General features: G+C 46.3%; 1 protein-coding gene across 1 annotated transcript in view; it reads left to right on the top strand.

Moving 5' to 3' along the window:
- MEI1 (meiotic double-stranded break formation protein 1) overlaps window positions 1-6,482 on the top strand; it is a 56,317-nt gene extending 49,835 nt beyond the window's left edge. Inside the window, exons 28-31 of the mRNA XM_054016224.1 lie at window positions 3,309-3,415; window positions 4,153-4,284; window positions 4,716-4,831; window positions 6,363-6,482. Of these exons, the coding sequence (XP_053872199.1) occupies window positions 3,309-3,415; window positions 4,153-4,284; window positions 4,716-4,831; window positions 6,363-6,408 (401 nt within the window). The 3' untranslated portion in view covers window positions 6,409-6,482. The remainder of the gene's footprint in view (window positions 1-3,308; window positions 3,416-4,152; window positions 4,285-4,715; window positions 4,832-6,362) is intronic.
- Window positions 6,483-14,406: the final 7,924 nt, after the last annotated feature.

The raw sequence follows: 14,406 nt of genomic DNA, 5'->3' as shown, positions 1-14,406 counted from the left end.
CTGGCGATTTAAAAATGTCCAACTTTAGTAGTTTCTGTTTAACATCCTCCAGAGATACTAGTGGAATGGATTGTTATTATCTAATGATGAGACTATTTCATCTGTTTTTTGCCCCAAATACAGAACAGATATATTTATTGAAGACATCTGCCTTTTCTTCATTATTAGTGATAATTCCACCAGTTTTATCTAGTAATAGACCAATACCATTGTTGGGATTCTTTTTGTTGCTAATATAGTTAAAAAACTCCTTCTTATTGACCTTCTCTCTGGTGGCTACAGATTTCTCCTTGTGTCCCTTTGTTTCCCTTATCAGTTTTCTACAGTTCCTAACTTCTGACTTATATTCATTGCTATCAAGCTATCAAGTTCCCCTTATAGCTGCTTTCACTTCCCCTCTAAACCAGGTTCATTTTTAACCAGCACTGGCTTCTTCCTCAATTGTGGCTTTTTAGGCATCTATAGTAAGGTGTTCTTAAATGATTCCCAATTATCATTCAAATTTTTCTTATTAAATTCTTCCTTCCAGCTGGTTTGGCTCGTAAGTGCTTTGTGAAATTGGCCCTAATAAAGCACCAAGTATATATATTTCTGGTCTGGACTTAATGCTGCTTTCCCATTATAAATGCGATTAATTCATGATCACTTGTACCTAAGCTACCATTAATTTTTAGTTCTATGATTTAGTTCTGCTTCTGTGGGCTATGTAAACATACCCAGAGAGAGAACACCAAAGAATGAATGAACATCAAACAAAAGGGTCATTGTTGGCAGGGAGGAAACTAGTAAATGAAAATGTGATGTTACAGATGAATGCCAGTCGATAGCCCAAGTTTGTCTCTGATAAAGTCCCCATAGAACAAAAGAGAGAGCAGATTAGTAGGAGGTTCCACCGATTCAATATTAAACAGATCACATGCTGTTTCAGCATTTCAGCAACAGTGTAATATATCACAAACTGTGGAGTTTGGAGTATCCTAGTTTGGAATTCTAAGAAAAGGGGAAACAGTATGGATCTGTTTTTATGGCCGTAGTGCCCAGAACCCTGGGTCAGGATTGGGGTCCCATTGTGCTGGGTGCTATAGAAATACACAGGAAGATATGCTCTCTATCCAGGTAAGAGCTTACAACGTAAGAAGGTGAATGACCTACAAAAGGTGGGGAGACAACCAAATGGGTACAGTTTTTCTATACACTCTCAGCTTGTTTACACACCCAGTTGCACCGGTTTGATTTAAGGTATGATTTTAAACCGATTTAGCTAAAACTGGTACAGAAGGCTATCTGGATGCTCCTTTTGGTCTGAACCAGGCTTATTTAGCTTAAAGGCAGATTAGGAAGGTGCTTAAGCAAAACTGAAATAAGCCACTCAAGCTGAAATGGGAGTGTCCACAGGGGTTTTAGTCAATTTAGCTAAACTAGTTTTATTAAACCATTACAAACTTCTGTGTAGACAAGGTCTACTCCTTGGGGAATTCTGCACCAAAAAAATAAAAATTCTGCGCACAATATATGAAAATTCTGCACAAATTTGTATATTTTGTCAAAATAACACAATATAATCATGCCAGTTACAATTATTTTGGTAATTTATTTCAAAATATCTGTCAGCAAGTATGTCTGTAACAATACAGACCAAAAAAAAAAGATTCTGATAATTTTTTTTTGACAGATAGATTCCTTACGAGGCATATTAAGACAGAACTTTGTGTTATTTATTTAAATTACAATACAGAACTGTATTTCTTGCATCTGTCAGCAGCAGTGCAAAGGCTTGGAGGATTTGGGGTCATGGAAGAGCTGACGGAGCGAGAAGGACCCTAGGAGTCAACCACGAGGGTGTTGGGTGTGGGTGGGAGGTTTTTCTTTGGGGGTGGGGATTGTTATGGTGTTGGGAAGCCTCCCCCATGCAGACCCTGGCTGACCCCAAACCTCTCCTATTCAATCAGGCACTTCTGCCCCTGTCCCCGCATCCCTCATCCCCATGGGTCTTTGCAGCCCCCCACCCCGTCCCCAGGCTCAACGCTGTCACCCCACTAGCTCCTGAACCCATGCTCCAGTCTGCCCCCCCCCAGCCATTCTGAACCCGTCTGTGACCCCCCAGCAGCCCTGTGTGCCCCACTCTGTCCTAACCTGGCTCCACAGGCTGGGTGCTGTGATGAACTTCTACTCCTGGGGGAATTATGCAGAAATGGGCATAGAATTTTGTATTTTCCCACATAAAATATATTTTGCCTAAGAAGTGCTGCAACTCCGCCTTTTGCCCACCTGAGGCCGCTGTGGCGCTAGTACAGCTGGCATGAACGCAGCTGGCTGTTCTGGTACCACAGCGACCTCTGATGAGCAAAAGGTGGAACTGTAGCACTTAGGCAAAATGATTTTTATGTGGGAAAATACAAAATTATGCAAGACAGATGAATTCTGTGCATCCACACATGCGTAGAATTCCCCCAGGAGTAAAGGCCTAAATGTACATACTGAGCTCTTGTTTTCATTACTAAATGTCCTTCAAATCTAGCTGACTGCCCCATATCCTATCCTTAATTAGTTGGCCTAATCACTGTGGGCATCACAAAAGAAATGGGCCTTGCAGAAGAATTTGAAAGAGGAGAAGGTAGTGGCCCTTTGGATAAGGCTGGGGAGAGACTTCCAGAGGTAGAGGCAGTGTGGAAGAAGGCATGAAGATGGCTGTGGGTGAAGTGGGCAGACAAGGCTAGTATAAGTTGCAGAGCAGAGGGGGAGGGGTAAGAGGATTTCTCCATGATAATATAATGGGGTGTAATTATTTATAGGTGTACAATATTAACACACGGCCATATGTAGGTGATGATAATATCTCTCACAGTGAGAGCAGAACCTAGATTTCCCTTGTAGTTCCGGGCTAGGGATAGCCCCCTCCTCTTTCTGAAAAGTGCCCCTGGAGATCTGTTTAACCATCGCTTGTACAAATGCCAGAGATGGGGAGAAGGCAACTTGGGTTTACTGTCTCAAGACGATTGGTTCATCTGATACTGCAGCCCCCACCCCCAGTACTTCAGTGTCTGAATTAGATATGAGCTCAAGTCCTGGTGTGAGGCCCCAAACCAGAAAGCAGTGGCTGAAGAAGAGGCTACACCTTTGGTCTCCTAGCTGATAAACCCTCCCCTGATGAAGGGATATAAAACAAATACCACTTTTGTCTCCTGTGGCTTGGGGTCTCACAGGAAGAACAGAAGGATTTGGCATGAAGGACTCCTCTTACCTAAGAGCACCCTGCCACTGCGGTTTTTAAAACCACCTGTGATGGATTTCTCTTCTTGCTCCTCCAGCGCTCCATGTCGTCTCACAGCCCTGGAATCGATTCCTGCTTTTCACACTACTGGATGGCGGCGAGAACTCCTTCCTTCATCCAGAAATTCTCAGGCTGATGACTTTGGTGAGCAGGGGAGGAATAGACAGTTCTGCGAATCGATTGTGTATTAGTACAATGCAGGTGTGTACGTTATTGGATGGTACATCATAACTTTACCTCCCAACATGCACACTTCCATTGCTTTCACTCTGTAACTGTATTCTTGACCCATAATTGGACAACAAACTAATAATCTTGAAGTGCAGAAGGGAAGTCCCCTATACATTTTGACCTTTACACCCTGTTCTTCCTCTGTGTAACATTCCCACGATACGTGGGGACGGGGAGAGAAAAGAGAATATGTGGTTTTCTTTACTTTACTGCATTGTTGAAGCACTGGTCTCACATGTCAAATATGTGTGAAGATATTGTTGAACGAAAGATGATGGCAGCTGATCTAAGACTCTGCCCTTCCCTACCTGAGGTCTTGCCTGCACAAGAAAGTTGCATTGGTTTAACTTCAGTTTCAACTGATTTAGTTAAACCGATGCAAACCCCTGTGTGGATACTCTTATTTCAATCTAAGGATGGCTTATTTTGGTTAGGCTTCAACTGATTCTTAATTGACTAAAGCTAAACTGAATTAAGCCTGATTTAAATCATAAGTAGAGTGTTTGCACAGCTTTTTGCATCGGTTTGACTAAATTGGTTTAAAATCTCACCTTTGGTTAAGTGCAGCTTCCTTGTGTAGCTGTAGATGAGTCACCGCTGGAATCAGTGTGACTTCTGTTATTAAATGCCCCTTTTTCCTGTTGGTCAAGTTTGTGAGATACCGGAGCAGCAATATTATTTCTCAAAGTGAAATTAGCCAGATACTCCAAGAAGCAGCAAAATCCAAGTTAGCAGAGCTTCCTGGTGCCACATCCCACGCTCTACGCCTCTTTCTACTTCAGGTAAGAGTGCTGGCAAGGCCCAGGAGGAAAAGGGAAATGGGGGCATGTGGGAAGAGGTTATAAGAAGGGGATCCTGCAAACAATCTCTTCTGTTTTTGCTATGAGACTTGGGAAACGCTTCGGGTTCTGTGAGGTAGAAGATAATTGGGTGGGGAGGATCCTGCAGATGATCAGCTTGGCTGTTTGTGTCTGGTGCAGTCAGGGAGGTACTGTGGAACAGGAAAGCAAAACGTTTCGAGCAGTGCCCAGATTGTTTCGTTTATGTTGCTATGAGCCCCTCTGCCTATTGAATCTCAAGCTTTGTAATAAGAAGAGCGTGGGGTTCATTGCCATGGATGGGAGAGTGGGGGAAGTAAGGGATGGAGATGTGAAGGAACAAACAAGTTAGTTGCCCTTTGGTCTGGAAATCATCCCTTTCCTTTGGTATTCAGCTTCAGAGTGGGAGTTGTGAGAGGGAGCCAGCCCAGGAAGGGACCATTCAGACCTTGCTGGAGAGCCTCCAAGCCAGGACCCGGACCCGGACCCATCTAAGCCCACAGGACATGGTGTATCCTTTTGCAAAACACACATCCTTGGTAAAGGACATTGCTAAGCAAGGCGTAGCAGTTGGGCTAGGGGTGATATTTAATCTGTTGTTCCATGCCATCTTCCAGCTAAGACTGAATGAGAGTAAGACTGTATTCAGTACATCTCCACTTGTTGCAGATGCCAGGACCCTCATGCCAAGAACTGGCCATGGGCATCGTGTGGTGAAAAAAATTCTAATTGTGCAGAAAAGGTATTAATGATACTTAGCCCCTCGCTACCTGTACTGGGAACGGTGTCCTGGTGGGATGATGCTTGTCCATCAGAGACAGCTTGAGGAGTGACTACAGGACTTGGAGCCAGGAACATCTGATCATGGCCCCGTCACTGACTCCTCCCTAGGACGAGTGATTCACTTAACTTCTCTGTCTGCCTGAGTTTTCCCATCTGTTAACCGGTGCTGCTACTCATTTTTCCTTCCTCACAGGGTGACATGGAGATAACTGGATGCTTGTAAAGCACTTTGAAAACAACCACCATTATGCAAGGACTAGGTATTATTGTTAGCCCTTGTTAAAAGGGCAGGCATGTCTTGTGGCATTGTCAAGCATCTCCCCCACCCAGCCTGGGCTAGAAGCAGAGTTGATGGGCACTGCTTGCAATTACAACTAGCTCTTCTCAACCAGAAGGGTCATTTAGCTCAAAGTTGCCATTGTTGGGGGTTGGGAAATAAATGAGAGAGCCTAGAGTATATGCCTAATTAAGTGGCTACTTCTCTCAAAAATTAGCTGCTTTAGCCTGCCTGGCTTTTTTGCACTGCGTTGTCTCAGCCCCAGACACTGTCTCTTTTCTTGTGCCTGTGCAGGGGACTCTGTCCAAAGTGCTGCTGAAGCTAATGCTGTTGCGAGCCACCTGTAGTGCAGTGACTGTGAGGCATCTCTGTTGCTTCTGACAGTCACATGGGAGTCACCCCTTAAGGATCTATCTTTTAAGTAAAACCCCCACTGGGTGGCTGGCGCCACCCTCAGGATTCCTGCCAGAGTGGTTCCACCATCATCCCATGTTGGGAGCAGAGGTTTGCTCCAGAACAAAAGTTCTCAACCTGCACGTATTGATCCCATTCCCCATGAGGTTCCCTGCAATTGTCTTTTTTGCAGGTAGAGGGGGTAGCACCCTGAGCCATCTCCCTTATTCCTTGCCTCTGGGCTGTTGCAACTGGTCTTGCCATGCGAGGGAGGCCCATAAAGCCTTGCACTGTTTTTTACAAAGGATTCTGGATGCATCTGAATAGGAATGGTGATGAATGACTGCATGTGAGGGTCACCGTATGGAAGAGTGAGAATCCTCTAGTTGAAAGCCAGGTTTTTAAGTTTAACATGGTCTGGAAAGCCGTTCCACTCCCCACAGCCAGAACCCAGTTTTAGGGAAAGGACAGTGTAGTAGCTTCTCAGCAACATGTGTTGAGCACTGCCCAAACAGGAAATTACAACAGCGAGTTGGGTTTTCCTGGCTTGTCCTTCCCTTTGGTTTTCCATTCATGCCATTAACATCAGATGCCTGGGAGGAGTGGCAGTGTCTCTCTCGCACATTGCAGACTGAAACAAGAGGAGGGAGCACGTGGAGCAGAGAAATAAGAAATGGACAGAGAAAAAAAACATTCCTACCCTTTTTCCCAGACAGTGGCTTAGAGAGGAGCAATAACAGAAATGGTTGGTAGCTGGTTTTCAAAAGTTATGTGTTTACTGTTGTTGAAAAGCAGTCACAAAATAAAATATTTCATTCCCTCTTTTTTCTATTCATTTGTTAGAAATGGCTTGGCTGAAACCTGCCCTTCAGGTCAGACTTGCATTCATTGGGAGCACACCACAGCACTTCCCAGGTGGTATGTGTGGGGGGAGGGGGTGTCTCAGCCTGTAGCAACACTTAAAATAGATTGAAACAGAAGGGGGAGCTCTCAGCACACTAACCAGCAAGGAGCATGAGCGCTGCTTACCTAAGCCAGAGCATGGCAGCTCCTCTCTCCTTATAGTGGAGATGTGGGATCTGTGTCACAAACAGACACAGGTAACCCCTTTACATTAACCCTGGCTCTGCAGCCTCCTCTCAGAGCCCCTTCCTTCCACGTGACAGACTTGTAGATGCAATGAAATAAATTCCCTACTTCTCTATATTAGACTCACTTCTCCAGAACTGTGGTAGCATCTGAATGTGTCATGGATCATAACTCTCATTATCACGAGCCTCCAGTAGGGTTACCATACGTCCGGATTTTCCCGGACATGTCCGGCTTTTTGGGCTCCAAATCCCCGTCCGGGGGGAAATCCCAAAAAGCCGGACATGTCCGGGAAAATCGGAGCGGGGCCGGGCCGGGGGCTCGGGGGCCGGGCTGGCGGTGCGGTGCCGGGGGCTCGGGGGCCGGGCTGGGGACCGGCGGTGCGGGACCGGGGGTGGGCCGCGCCTCCTCCCCCCACACCCCTGTTACCTGCTTCAGGCTTCCTGGGACTCAAATGTTCGCGGGAAGTAGGGGAGGGGGCGGAGACTTTGGGGAGGGGGCGGAGTTGGGGTGGGGGCGTGGCTGGGGGTGGGGCCGGGGCCCCGTGGAGTGTCCTCCTTTCGGAGGCACTAAATATGGTAACCCTACCTCCAGCTACTCCTGCTGGCCACAGCCAAACCTTTTATGTTAATTGCTTGTTCCTGAAACACCTCCAAATGGTATACCATCCATTTTCTTTCCCATTCAAATGCCCTCTTCTCATCCTCAAACACATTTACAACTGTCGGTGAGGGAAAGGTCCCAGGCAGGTGTTGTGGGAGGAGCTGTGTAGCCCCCAAAGGGGGCCTGCTGGGCAAGCGGATGTAAGGAGGGAGAGGGCGTTTCCCAGGGCTGTTGCTGCAGCCAACCAATGCCTTTAGGAAGGAGAAGAGAGCAAGCGGTGTTGTTGCCAGCTAGGGCCCACGGTGTGGTGTCCACTGGCCATAGGTGGTCTCCCGCAGCTTCATGCAGTGCGCGGCCCAGCCCCTTTCCTCGTTAGTATAGTGGGGAGTATCCCCGCCTGTCACGCGGGAGACCAGGGTTCGATTCCCTTACGGGGAGAGAGCGCTACCTTTTGAATGGGGAGAAAGAAATGCCTTGCCCAGCCAGCACATTCCTCATCTCCTCCTTGTATAGCGACTTCTGCTCACACTTCCTGTCCCGGTGCTGATTTTCACCTCCAGAGAGACAATTAGCCCGCAAGGCCACCCCTGCCCTAGCGAAAGCCTCTACATCGCCTCCGGCCACTGGGCCCAGCTTCAAGACCTGCACGTCGGGGCACGCTTCATAGTCGCAAAGGGAAATAGTGTGGCCAAGGGCATGAGGATAATCGCCTGGCCTAACGTGGTGGCAGCTGTTCAAGGGGCAAGGAAGAGAGAAAAGCGGACAGGCAGCAGGCTGGCCTGTCTTTTTTCCTTTTGTTACGATTTTAACTGTGACAGTCATGGGGAGACTTGAGAAATCATAGAATAGAATAGAATCATAGAATATCACTGTTGGAAGGGACCTCAGGAGGTCATCTAGTCCAACCCCCTGCTCAAAGCAGCACCAATTCCCAACTAAATCATCCCAGCCAGGGCTTTGTCAAGCCTGACCTTAAAAACCTCTAAGGAAGGAGATTCCACCACCTCCCTAGATAACCCATTCCAGTGCTTCACCACCCTCCTAGTGAAAAAGTTTTTCCTAATATCCAACCTAAACCTCCCCCACTGCAACTTGAGACCATTACTCCTTGTTCTGTCGTCTGCTACCACTGAGAACAGTCTAGATCCATCCTCTTTCGAACCCCCTTTCAGGTAGTTGAAAGCAGCTATCAAATCCCCCCTCATTCTTCTCTTCTGCAGACTAAACAATCCCAGTTCCCTCAGCCTCTCCTCATAAGTCATGTGCTCGAGCCCCCTAATCATTTTTGTTGCCCTCCGCTGGATTCTCCAATTTTTCCACATCCTTCTTGTAGTGTGGGGCCCAAAACTGGACACAGTACTCCAGATGAGGCCTCACCAATGTCGAATAGAGGGGAATGATCACGTCCCTCGATCTGCTGGCAGTGCCCCTACTTATACAGCCCAAAATGCCGTTAGCCTTCTTGGCAACAAGAGCACACTGTTGACTCATATCCAGCTTCTCATCCACTGTAACCCCTAGATCCTTTTCTGCAGAACTGCTTCCTAGCCATTCAGTCCCTAGTCTGTAACAGTGAATGGGATTCTTCTGTCCTAAGTGCAGGACTCTGCACTTGTACTTGTTGAACCTCATCAGATTTCTTTTGGTCCAATCCTCTAATTTGTCTAGGTCCCTCTGTATCCTACCCCTACCCTCCAGCATATCTACCACTCCTCCCAGTTTAGTGTCATCTGCAAACTTGCTGAAAGTGCAGTGCACGCCATCCTCCAAATCATTAATGAAGATAATGAACAAAACCGGCCCCAGGACTGACCCTTGGGGCACTCCGCTTGAAACCGGCTGCCAACTACACATGGAGCCATTGATCACTACCCGTTGAGCCTGACAATCTAGCCAGCTTTCTATCCACCTTATAGTCCATTCATCCAACCCATACTTCTTTAACTTGCTGGTAAGAATACTGTGAGAGACCGTATCAAAAGCTTTGCTAAAATCAAGGAATAACACATCCACTGCTTTCCCCTCATCCACAGACCCAGTTATCTCCTCATAGAAGGCAATTAAGTTAGTCAGGCATGACTTGCCCTTGGTGAATCCATGCTAACTGTTCGTGATCACTTTCTTCTCCTCTAAGTGCTTCAGAATTGATTCCTTGAGGACCTGCTCCATGATTTTTCCAGGGACTGAGGTGAGGCTGACTGGCCTGTAGTTCCCCGGATCCTCCTTCTTCCCTTTTTTAAAGATGGGCACTATATTAGCCTTTTTCCAGTCATCCGGGACCTCCCCCGATCGCCAAATAGCTGTGGCCGTAGGTGAGGTCAGTGGCTGCCCCGAGAGCGCAGAAGTGGGCTGTTCCCACTCGGCTGCAGGGTCACCCGGCGGCTGGCCGTGATCATCTAGTGGTCAGTAATCTGCACTGTGGCCGCAGCAACCTGCCTTCGAATGTGAGTGGCGTCTTTGCTTTTTGGTGGGGGATCTCCTGATGCATGCCCAGTGGCTCAGCCCGATTGCGTCCATTTGCAAAGAGAGCCAGCAGCTGGTGCCTAGTTTCCGCTTGGTAAAGGAACGTCAATGAGGTAAATCCATCAGAAAAAGAGTAACGGGGATGAGTAACGGGAAGTTTTCCTGGGCGCCAATGTCCGGAAGCAGCGTATTCCATCCTGGAAAGGGCTGAGTTTGGAATGTGTGGCCACTGCGTGTTGAAGGGGAGGATCTTGTGGGCCTGAGAAGCTACGGCCCTGAACAGGGGCTTCTAAAGCCAAAGGAAGCTTGGTTGAGTTTGTGATGGCATGAGTTTGAGGAGCATGTGAAGTGTAGAAGGGGGAGGGTAGAATGAAAGGATTGTGAGAGGAAGAAGGTGCTGAGCAGCCCGTTGGTGACGGAAAGGTCCCAGGCAGGTGTTGTGGGAGGAGCTGTGTAGCCCCCACATGTGGCTTGTTGAGAGACTTTTCCCTGCAGTGGGATGGGGTCTAGAGATGGGAGGTGCATCATGGCTGTTGCTGTCCTGGGGTACCCGTGGGCCAGGCCGGGGTGGCTCCAAGCTTCAGCTGGTCCTGGTCTCCTTTGGTCGTGGGCAGGGGGGCTTTTGATCCTCCAGCCAGTTTTGGGCTCCTCTGGCCGAGAGGGGGGTGCGTGGAACTCCTCCAAGCAGAAAGGGACTTGTGGTCCTGGCCGTGGGGAAGGGAAGGGGGTCTCGGGAGTTCTGCTGTGGAAGGGGAAGTACAGGTGGAATAGGCAGATGGGGCTAGCCTCCCCTAAGGTGGGCTCCACCTCCCGCCTATGGTGCTCCTCTTCTCTCACTGACTGACTTTCCTTCTTATCTCTCTGTAAAATAGAACTATCTCCAGACTCACCTCTTCCGTGGTGACCTCACCCAGTAACCCAACAAGCACTTTTTCCCAATCATGGTCCTTAATATTGGTGGCCCATTAGCTCTTTTCTCACTGACTCTCAAGTACCTACCTAGCCCTTCTTTTTGTAATATATCCACAGCCATAACTTTTCTAGGTTGGGAGATATTAGTGTGACTGTGGCATTATATTACATATATACTGTGCTTTTTAAAACAGTGATTGAGTGAAATTATATGATTTTCAGAACAAAAAGTCAGATACAACTTCCTTTGTTTTTCTGCTGGGTAGTCCTCTTTCTTTAGCAGATCTTTTCTGCATCCCATCTATTTCAATTTGCTTGTCGCACTCAGAGGTCTTGTGTACAAAAGTTTCTTTCTAGAAAAGTTCCCCACTAGTGCTGAACGTTGGTTCAGCTTCACTGGGATTAGCTGAGTTGGGTAGACTGCTGCAGACATTTAACTGTGGATCATGTCTTCCTACCCAGAACAGATCTAAATAACATGGTGTTACAAGTGCCTACAGTGGGACTCCCAATGTTGCTAACAGTAAGACCAATGACAGTTGCCCCATGGTGGATGGTGTTTCTTTGGGGTCTGCCATCTCTGGCCCTGCTTAGCTGATGGATCACAGCACTTAGTGGTGCAGCTGCAGGCGTTCACACTTTAAGGACTTAATCCTGCAAACATTTATGCAGATGAAGTGACCCAGTTTTATCCATGTGAGCAGTCTTACTGACCTCAGTGGAAACACTGGAATGAGCAAAGCCATATATGCAAGCACTGGCCTGAGCTAGCCTTTTGCCTGTGCATATTTAACACTTTAAATCTACACATTTTATTTTGAAGGTTATCTTTTCATTTTCGTCATTTAGTTTTGATCCATTTCCACTCCGTGTTCTGTATGATTCATAGATTCTAGGACTGGAAGGGACCTCGAGAGGTCATCGAGTCCAGTCCCCTGCCCTCATGACAGGACCAAATACTGTCTAGACCATCCCTGATAGACATTTATCTAACCTACTCTTAAATATCTCCAGAGATGGAGATTCCACAACCTCCCTAGGCAATTTATTCCAGTGTTTAACCACCCTGGCAGTCAGGAACTTTTTCCTAATGTCCAACCTAAACTTCCCTTGCTGCAGTTTAAGCCCATTGCTTCTTGTTCTATCCTTAGAGGCTAAGGTGAACAAGTTTTCTCCCTCCTCCTTATGACCTTTTAAATACATGAAAACTGCTATCATGTCCCCTCTGTCTTCTCTTTTTCAAACAAAACAAACCCAATTCTTTCAGCCTTCCTTCATAGGTCAAGTCCTCAAGACCTTTAATCATCCTTGTTGCTCTTCTCTGGACCCTCTCCAATTTCTCCACATCTTTCTTGAAATGCCGTGCCCAGAACTGGACACAATACTCCAGTTGAGGCCTAACCAGCGCAGAGTAGAGCGGAAGAATGACTTCTCGTATCTTGCTCACAACACACCTGTTAATACATCCCAGGATCACATTTGCTTTTTTTGCAACAGCATCACACTGTTGACTCATATTTAGCTTGTGGTCCACTATAACCCCTAGATCCCTTTCTGCCGTACTCCTTCCTATACAGTCTCTTTCCATTCTGTATGTGTGAAACTGATTTTTCTTTCCTAAGTGGAGCACTTTGCATTTGTCTTTGTTAAACTTCATCCTGTTTACCTCAGACCATTTCTCCAATTTGCCAAGATCATTTTGAATTATGACCCTGTCCTCCAAAGCAGTTGCAATCCCTCCCAGTTTGGTATCATCTGCAAACTTAATAAGCGTAATTTCTATGCCAATATCTAAGTCGTTAATGAAGATATTGAACAGAGCCAGTCCCAAAACAGACCCCTGCGGAACCCCACTTGTTATGCCTTTCCAGCAGGATTGGGAACCATTAATAACAACTCTCTGAGTACAGTTATCCAGCCAGTTATGCACCCACCTTATAGTAGACCCATCTAAATTGTATTTGCCTAGTTTATCGATAAGAATATCATGCGAGACCGTATCAAATGCCTTACTAAAGTCTAGGTATACCACATCCACAGCTTCTCCCTTATCCACAAGACTCGTTATTCCTATCAAAGAAAGCTATCAGATTGGTTGACACAATTTGTTCTTTACAAATCCATGCTGGCTATTCCCTATCACCTTACCACCTTCCAAGTGTTTGCAGATGATTTCCTTAATTACTTGCTCCATTATCTTCCCTGGCACAGAAGTTAAACTAACTGGTCTGTAGTTTCCTGGGTTGTTTTTATTTCCCTTTTTATAGATGGGCACTATATTTGCCCTTTTCCAGTCTTCTGGAATCTCTCCCGTCTCCCATGATTTTCCAAAGATAATAGCTAGAGGCTCAGATACCTCCTCTATTAGCTTCTTGAGTATTCTAGGATGCATTTCATCAGGCCCTGGTGACTTGCAGGCATCTAATTTTTCTAAGTGAAAAAGTGTTCTTTTTTTATTTTATCTGCTAAACCTCCCCCCTTCCCATTAGCATTCACTATGTTAGGCATTCCTTCAGACTTCTCGGTGAAGACCGAAACAAAGTAGTCATTAAGCATCTCTGCCATTTCCAAGTTTCCTGTTACTGTTTCTCCCTCTTCACTGAGCAGTGGGCCTACCCTGTCTTTGGTCTTCCTCTTGCTTCTAATGTATTGATAAAAAGTCTTCTTGTTTCCCTTTATTCCCGTAGCTAGTTTGAGCTCTTTTTGTGCCTTTGCCTTTCTAATCTTGCCCCTGAATTCCTGTTTTGTTTGCCTATATTCATCCTTTGTAATCTGTCCTAGTTTCCATTTTTTATATGAGTCCTTTTTATTTTTTAGATTATGCAAGATCTCATGGTTAAGCCAAGGTGTTTTTTTGCCACATTTTCTATATTTCCTAACCAGTAGAATAGCTTGCTTTTGGGCCCTTAATAGTGTCCCTTTGAAAAACTGCCAACTCTCCTCAGTTGTTTTTCCCCTCAGTCTTGATTCCCATGGGACCTTACCTATCAGCTCTCTGAGCTTACCCAAATCTGCCTTCCTGAAATCCATTGTCTCTATTTTGTTGTACTCCCTTCTACCCTTCCTTAGAATTGCAAACTCTATGATTTCATGATCACTTTCACCCAAGTTGCCTTCCACTTTCAAATTCTCAATGAGTTCCTCCCTATTTGTCTAGAACAGCTTCCCCCCAGTAGCTTTTTCAACCTTCTGAAATAAAAAGTTGTCTGCAATGCAGTCCAAGAACTTACTGGATAGTCTGTGCCCCGCTGTGTTATTTTCCCAACATATATTTGGATAGTTGAAGTCCCTCATCACCACCAAATCTTGGGCTTTGGATGATTTTGTTAGTTGTTTAAAAAAAGCCTCACCCACCTCTTCCACCTGTTTAGGTGGCCTGTAGTAGACTGCTAGCATGACATCACCCTTGTTTTTTACCCCTTTTAGCCTAACCCAGAGACTCTCAACACTTCCGTCTCCTATGTCCATCTCCACCTCAGTCCAAGTGTGTACATTTTTAATATATAAGGCAACACCTCCTCCCTTTTTCCCCTATCCTTCCTGAGCAAGCTGTACCCATCCACACC

The sequence above is a fragment of the Malaclemys terrapin genome, chromosome 1, assembly GCF_027887155.1.
Source record: "Malaclemys terrapin pileata isolate rMalTer1 chromosome 1, rMalTer1.hap1, whole genome shotgun sequence".
Lineage (NCBI taxonomy): Eukaryota > Metazoa > Chordata > Testudines > Emydidae > Malaclemys > Malaclemys terrapin.
The sequence above is the reverse complement of the archived record's forward strand: the minus strand, read 5'-3'. Positions and strand labels throughout refer to the sequence as shown.